Here is an 8525-nt window from a genome sequence, read left to right on the forward strand (position 1 = left end):
TGTTATTCCAGTTGTCCAGCTATCTGCTTACCAAATTTCATTGCAATCGGTTCAGTAGTTTTTGCGTGAAAGAGTAACTAACATCCATACATCCATACAAACTTTCGCATTTATAATATTAATGGGATAATAACATTATAAACCATTTCCCTAAAAGTCAAAAACAAAAACGGATCCAGTAAAAATCCCTGTGGAACCCCTGTATAATCGATCCATATTTTCCAAAACACAATCCTCTATTTATGAACATCATCCATTAAATATTTAAACGATTGAATTAAGTCAACCTACCAAGGACGTTAAATACCAAAAATAACATTATTTCATATCAAATCAATGCACGCTCACCAGAAGCAACTAATTATAAAGTCCGACGAAAATTAACTAGACCTTTCCTATTTCAACCAAAAGGGGGGTTTATTGATATTGAACAATGGCTCAGAATAGATTAGTCATTCTAAAGTTAGTTTATATTTAGTGTATATTCTCTATCTGTTTATTTTTAAGAGCTTCATTTTTTGACTGATAGTATATGGGTCATTTTAGTTGCAAATTATTTATTTCGTACCTGTAATAATCTGTGCCTATATATTGTATTGAAGATTAAGTAGTAGTATTGAAGATAAAAATTTTTAGATAAAATTTTTGTTTTTGAAGACGTTCTAATCATAATAAAAAATCCCTCGTTTGCCATTATAAGCAGCTAATTTTTAAATGTTTTATTACTAATATAGTATTATATTATCTGTACTGTACTTAGCAAATAGGGAATCAGGAAGGATATAAGAATCACTAACGCCTACAATTAATAATGTTTCTTCTACCCATCGACTTAAACCTATTATATTTATCTAAGCTTCTATCCAGGTTAGCTTAAATCAATTACCGATTATTTTACATTATTCGATCGATCTCTAATCAGCGTAGGAGATGTTTAAAAAAAACACTGTTTTTATATTTTATTGTACTTTAGTGCACGTTTGAAATATTGGCCATATTGTTACAATATTTATACAATATTGAGTTAGAATGATTGAATTGCATGAGCTCTAGTAGTTTTAACTTAAAATTATGTACCTAAAACACCCCGAAAATTAAGAACTAGATCAAATGTAGACGGGTCCACCTTAGAGACACCTATTTTCAAACACAAAAAGAAACAATATGGGATCTCCCAGTAGAAAGCTGTGGGTTACCAAGGTAAAAAAATACAATCGAATTGATATAAGTATAATATATTTACAATTAATAGAATAAGTGCCTAGCTCATAGGAGACACCTTACTCCCTGCAATGGGACATTAATTATTCTAATTATGATGGACTTAATTGCTTTATTACAATTTGCATAATGACCTTACAAACGTTCAAACGCTCTCTGCATAATATGCGTAACATGATTTGTTTCTTTAATTATTTGAATTAATGTTTAAAAAAAAACAAAAAAAGGTTTTATTGCTGTAGTCATTTTACGATCTTTCGTTTGATATCCATATTGTTTAGTTAAAATAAAAAAATGTTCCTTACGTTTGCTCTATAAAAGAGCAGAGACAATACAGTAATCAGTTATATTATATATCCTTTAGGCGTATTTTTTAGTTTTTTGTAGTTTATTATTCCATGTAAATATTTTATATTCTATAAGTAAGACTAGACTATAAATCTACCCCCACATTCAACAAAAATCTCAATACACGACACAATTTTATTTTATAAATAGGTAATTGTTTTTAATAGGTAGTCCATTACAGACAGCTATTTTTGCAACCTCTGACGTACCCTAACGAAACCCACGCTACCAATTTGTAGGCGTACCTAAGCAAATAGAGAAATCAATTTTAACTACTCTCATTTTCATATTACTTTATCGACGTATATTATTTATAACATCGTTGGCTATAGCGCTTTTCAATTTATAATATAAAATGGCTATTAAAAAAATATTTTTTTTTACCTTTAAATTAATATCTTTTGATCATTTTTTGCATTCTGCGTAGTTCAGTTATTTTACTTACTTCAATAAGAAAATAATTTGATTTCATCATTTGATGTGATTTTTTTTCTATGGCATAGCGGGTAACAGAGCTGGTGGTTCACCTGATGGCAAGCAATCTGCCCATCAGCATCAGTGCTTTTAAAGGATGAGAGACAAGTAAAGGATGTGGACTGGCAACATGGAATGGGGAAGGGTGAGGAAAAGGAAACGTTTGTTTGTTATGAAAAGAAATGCAGAATTTTAATAAAATTTCAAGCGATGTAAATAATCTTCGCCTGTAGGTACCACAGGTGAGGCCGGGGCGATAAATATATACTAACACTTTAATGAAATATTTTTGACATTATTATTTCTTTTTAATTCAATATCCACAAACTCCGTGAAATAAATGTATGTAATATGTATGTATTAGTGTGATTATTTCTTTGAATTTACTTCATACAACTTTGCTTGAAAAATTATAATTAAAATTACTACCAAATAATGAATATTTTTTCGTACAAAATATCAATCCTCTTCTCTCGCGACTTGTAAAAATACTTCACAAGATATACATTCGATACGGCCTTGGAAAAATACCTAACAAATTTCAAGAGAAAACATTTCTTTCCAGTCATCTTCTACTACCCTGCAGATTAATTAAATACATGTGTTTGTCTTTTTATCAACTGAATATACACATGCACATTATTTCGGTAGAATACCCATATAATGTGATATTTTTTGATAACCTCCTCGCCTTGACCAAGAAGTAAAATTTATATGATATAGTTGTGGGCAATTTTTCACAAATCACATATCGCATATCCATTACATGCACCCTAAAATTTATTAAAATTTATTTTATCAAAATTAGATGCATTCATAATATAACAGGGGGATCCTGGATTACACCAATTTAACTATTTCATTGAAAACCGTAATCTTTCATCAATGTCTATTTGCAAATCGAATACTAAAAGAACATAATTTTCTCTAAGATAATATCGTAGATGAAGCGATTATAAAAGCCCAGCCGTAAGTACTACCTAGAAACAATGTAACAACTAGCCTGTCTAGATTTAAATCGATTCTCGGAAGGAGGCAGACATCAGACAGAATCTAGGTCCTCTTTTCCGCACTGCAATTATGAAATTTAGGATTATTGCCAACTATAAAAATTTTAAATTTAAAAATGAAATCTTGATTGTAAGTAAATGCAATTAAATGCAATTCACATATTATTGCGATATTCCTAAACAGTGATCGCTGATATTTTTTAGAAGTAATAATTTTTGGGAAATGTATATCTTTCCTATAAAATATTTAAAAGAAATTTCTGTTTTGATTGAATTTTATGAATGTGAACGAATCTTTTTTTTTTGTTAATAGTGTGTTTAAATATATTGGGACAGCACATAACAAAAATTTATTTCCAATAATGGAAAATAATGTTGCAATAAATTTATATAATTCTGAATGTAACAAATTATTGTATAAGTCATTTTTTTATTTGAAATAACTACTCTAAGCCAAAATCTTTTGTTCCGCTGTTTTGATAACGTAATCTCTTATATTTACAGTGAAAAGAAATAAACACTACATGAAATAATTATATTTTGCGAGTATTTTTTTCAAATTTACCCTGTATAAAATTAATATATTTAAAAGATGTAAAATCAGTGACAAATCAAATAAAGTTTAACAAACATTCTCGATTAATTTAATTCTCTGTAGTGATTCGAAGTAATTCAAAGATTAAGTATAAATAAAATAGAAATGGCAAATACTTACAGAAACATAGAAACTTCGTCAGGGAGCACATAGCGGAATCCGCAGCCGATATTAAACTTATGAGCGATCTGCGAATCATTGTGACCTAAACTACCGTCGTAAAAATACGTAAATCATTTAACAATTTGAATATTTAAAAATAAACCCGTTACTTTAACTGACAAAGCTTAGTACATCTGATATCCATTTGGGTGAAAGTATGCCAGAAATCTTGTATTTTAACGTTTTATACTAAGGTTTGCAGTGGTATGACGGCCATTTTGTGACGTCAGGGGAAAATCAATCAGTTCGCGCCTGCGCAAAACCCACCCTTGGCCTATTTTGTTTACGGCGACCGTGACGGACATGTTTAATCTTTTATTATCACAAAATGGCGACGTTTCTTTATGAATGAAACCCGCGCTCATTCAATTATTTATTTTTAGATCGGTTATCGCGATGTTAAGATTGTTTATTACATATGGTCATTCATAACTTATTTTTGTAACAAAATTCTGATTTAGTTAAAAGAATTCAAAGTTTAATTGTAGTTTTATTAATCATTTCTTAATATTAGCCGTTGTTGTGCAACTCAGACAATATTATTCTCTTTTAAAACCAAATAGGTATATATAAGTAATACATAATCAAACCAATAACTTCGAACATATTGCTTTTATTTCATATCATTGTATATTTAAATTAAATCCATCCATATATCTTCAACGTTCCTACGAGAATATAAATATTTTTCATAACTGATTTTAAATTAAGAGTAGCTAATGTAACAAAAATTAACTTGAATACGCTTGAGTTTTAATCGTTAACAATATCAAATGAAGGATCGAAACCGTATACAATATATTATGTATACCTCCTTGATGTAATCTCCATTGAACAGAACAGTAAACCTCCGTTGGCCATGGCCTGTGACCTAAATAAAATCAAGGTTCACTGTATGAATGTCATGATTTCATGGCTGAAAGTGCATTTTAGTTATTACTCCATTAAAAATATACATCAACTGAAAATTATTACTTCATTTAAATTAAAAATATATAAGCAGATAATATACAAACATAATTTAAACACTAATTACTTCGCCTTGCACATATAATTGAATTATATATGTAGTATACAATTTAAAATTTGCGTTTTTGTTTGTCAAAATGATTGTCGTTAACGAATTACTAATTTCAATAGTCAAAGTGTGTGTGTGTGTGTATAGTATATATAAATATCATATTACTTATGTACGCAATAATAAAACTAATATCTTAACAAAATGTAAAACTAAGCAAAGATTAATCTTTTAAGCTACCTAAATTTGTAATGAGTTCAACACAATCTGAGTACATTTACAAACAAAACGAATAAAATTATGTATTTTTTTTTACATTATAGACTTTCGTTGTGTGTTGTTTCATGACAAAAGAGCCTCTCTCACCCTAGATATCTGTATTTGTCATTTTTGACTTTATAAATGTCAAAGTCAATGCATAAATCATAACAAATCCATGTGTTTTGTGTACATAGTGTGTGTATATCCTTAATGTTTTATAATTCATTCGTATAAATAATATGACAAAATTTAACATTTATTAATACGCTGTATTTTGTTTGCAAAGTTCAAACTAAGAAAAATGTCTCATCCATTGAATGGTAAGAAATCAATGTTTTTTTAGATAACATAACCTCTTCAATACATTACCTTAAATTTATTTTTGAAGACCAGTAATCATTTTTTTTATTTAAGTTGTGAATACAAGCGCGTGTCGATTGCTTTTGTTTCATTCATATGATTTTTGTGTGTATAAATTATATATATCTTTCGACAGAACTAAAGCGTCGTCTAGCAGATGAATCGACACCATTAGCAAAGAGGTTCCGCCTCGCAAAAAATGTAGCCTTCTCTGACCATTTTCCTACAACACCTAAAGAAAGAGTCATAGGCGACTGGCTGGAGGAAATAACGGGTAATAAAAAAATTACCAACAAAGACTTCAAGGATGTATTAAGCTGGTTGAATAATGTTGATGATTTTACTGTTGAATTGAAGTATAAACTTATAAAGGTAAAGAATTTTATATATTAAGAGATAAGTTTGTGAATTTGTGACTTCATATGGAGTATTCTCAGAAACTATTGACCAATTTCGAAATTTTTTCACCATTCCATCTCCAAATGCTATGTGTAATATATGTAACACAGAACAAGCTAGGGCAAATGGCTAGTATGCATATGAGAGTATGTATTTTGAAATACTTACAAATTTATTAAACACATGATTGTTAAATTTTGAACATGGAAGTGATGTGATTTAATATTTCTTTTTACATATCATGAAATCTCTATTCCACAGATTGTGGTACAGTATATCAACAAAAATGTCCTACATCATGAAGAAATAGAACACATTATAGCTTTCATAGAAAATCCAAAAATATCACAGCAATTGAGCGCCCAAATGGAAGATTATCTCTCTATAACTATGACTGTGTTACAGCATTTATCAAATTCAGAACAATATGTTTTATTAGTTGACAAATTGTTTTGTCACATAACAAAATATTACAAAGAGTGTAGAAAGAAATTTGAATTTATCCTCAAAATCTTGGAAGAAGACAAATTGGATACTATTTTTAGTTTTTTGAACACTAACAATGAAAAGAGTGCGCTCAGTCTTTGCCAAAATGTCTTATTTCCCTTAAATAAAAGATCTCTCTTTGCGCGGTATTTAAACAATTTAATCAGAAAAGACAACCATCCGTTGGAAGAAAAGAATGACAATGTTGATTCTGTAATAAAAATTATGGAGACATTTTTAACATTCCCAAATAGATGTTCCGATAAAGAACCTAATTTTTTATCACACTTCATTAAAGTATTCGTCAGCTGTTTCAAGAATGAGAGTCAAATTGTGTTTGCTTTTTATATAATTGTTGTTAATTGTCTAAATATCACACAGAGTTACATAAGTACAGTTACCAAACTCACAACAATAAAATTTGAGGAGAATGATGATAAAATAAAACGCAATATTTTCCTAAACATGCTAGAAGCACTATTAGAATACGAAGTTGACATAAGTGTACATTTACGTGACACACTAAATGAACATGCTAAGGAGACAAAGAAAATATTCCTTTTATTTTTGCAAGAGGTTATTACAGGTACATTAAAAACTGAGGGAAAACCAGATAAAACCAGTTTGAAAATCATACAGACATCGTTAAAACTAGATCCCGGTTTGATCAATCAGAAAATGATACAATTGCTCGCACCAATAATGGTTGCCAAAAAAGGTTCTAGTGTTCTAGAAACATATGCAGATACAATGATGATTCTACTCAAAACATTGTTTAAATTAAGCAAAGGCATAGATTTTGTCCATCAAATGTTGCCACATTTAAAAAGTTTCCTTGAAAAAAGTAATAGCAAACAAAAGGAATTGATAGATGAATTAAACCTGACTATGGATTATGATGGGTGTTGCGAAAACCTAAGGAGCAAAATTGTGAACGGATATGATATTATGCCTTCAAATTGTGTTGAAATATATGGAAAGTTGACCTCGGAGTTAATGTTCAGGCAGAACAAGGAATTATTGTTGTTGTTACAAAAAGATTTGGAAGAATTAATTAACAGTTTAGACAATGAAAATAACAGTAAGTAATTATTTTAACACTTATCTTAATAATAAGCAACATACCACATTAAACATCTAGGCTTGAAATGGTGAACCTTCGCATACTATTGTATCATTTTACTAAAGAAATATATAATCAATGTTAAAGATCATAGATGTACCCTCAGATATTTATGAATTTGTGATAATTGGGAAAATAATAATGGTAATAATTAGTATACATAAATAATGGTAGGGTATTTCAGATTTGACAATTATATATGTACAACCTCAACATCTACAAACTTCAAACAATTCACAATGAATTTTGTAATTTAATGGCAAGCGGGCCATTTCATTGCCAACCCTGATCTAGACAACATCCTAGTTGTTAATATGTTGCCCTATTGCAAAAGTTGTAATTTCAAAAATTAAAAATTTCTAGATGAGAAAAGATAACATACAGTATTAATATTATAGAGAAATAGGCTTAATAAGGCCAAACAGTGTATTGTAGTGGTTAATTTTACATTAAGTTTTAGACACACATCTTGCATATTATGACAATACTAGGTATTTTTATTATATAACAATAAAGTTATACAGCAATTTGTAACATATGAGCTGTAAGTAAAAGACGCTTTAATATTAAGGAAGTTATTATTGGAGGACCACAATTAAATATATAATATTACTGTTAGTTTCTTCTACTATAAGAAGTCTGTTTGAATAAATGTGTGTATTTAGTTTCATTATTCTTACATTGTACATATGCTTAACAGTTATTATCAATGGATTACAGGTCCTTCATTAGTGACCCTCATAGAAATGGTATCCGCCATCTTGTCGAGTTTCCTTCGTCACAACAAAATGGCCGACCACACAGTTCCGCTGCCCATTGGTGAAGATTTCTGGACCATCTACCAAAACTTTGAGGATCAATGCTTGAAAAAGTTTGCTAAATGTGTTTTGACTTCTGATTGCGTAAGTTTTATATTATATAATTTTTTTTTTATAAATTTGCAATCGCTTGCTTTTTTATAAATTCGCTATAAGCGGATGTGTTGCCTGACAAAGTAGGACATGTAGAGCGAGCCCTCCAATGAGGACATCTGCTCTTCAAGTGACACATTTAAATTATGTCTTTCCT

The 8525-nt window shown here is 29.4% G+C and overlaps 2 protein-coding genes across 2 annotated transcripts in view; one reads left to right on the plus strand and one right to left on the minus strand.

The window, feature by feature from the left end:
• LOC119836028 (lysosome-associated membrane glycoprotein 5) overlaps window positions 1-4017 on the minus strand; it is a 10108-nt gene extending 6091 nt beyond the window's left edge. The window contains exon 1 of the mRNA XM_038361197.1: window positions 3769-4017. Within this exon, the coding sequence (XP_038217125.1) occupies window positions 3769-3847 (79 nt within the window). The 5' untranslated portion in view covers window positions 3848-4017. The remainder of the gene's footprint in view (window positions 1-3768) is intronic.
• Window positions 4018-5252: 1235 nt separating this feature from the next.
• The window catches only part of LOC119836076, an 11149-nt gene continuing 7876 nt past the window's right edge, over window positions 5253-8525 (plus strand). The window contains exons 1-4 of the mRNA XM_038361293.1: window positions 5253-5409; window positions 5586-5821; window positions 6110-7415; window positions 8178-8359. Coding sequence (XP_038217221.1) covers window positions 5391-5409; window positions 5586-5821; window positions 6110-7415; window positions 8178-8359 — 1743 coding nt within the window. The 5' untranslated portion in view covers window positions 5253-5390. The remainder of the gene's footprint in view (window positions 5410-5585; window positions 5822-6109; window positions 7416-8177; window positions 8360-8525) is intronic.

Source organism: Zerene cesonia, chromosome 22 (genome assembly GCF_012273895.1).
Source record: "Zerene cesonia ecotype Mississippi chromosome 22, Zerene_cesonia_1.1, whole genome shotgun sequence".
Classification (NCBI taxonomy): Eukaryota; Metazoa; Arthropoda; class Insecta; order Lepidoptera; family Pieridae; genus Zerene; species Zerene cesonia.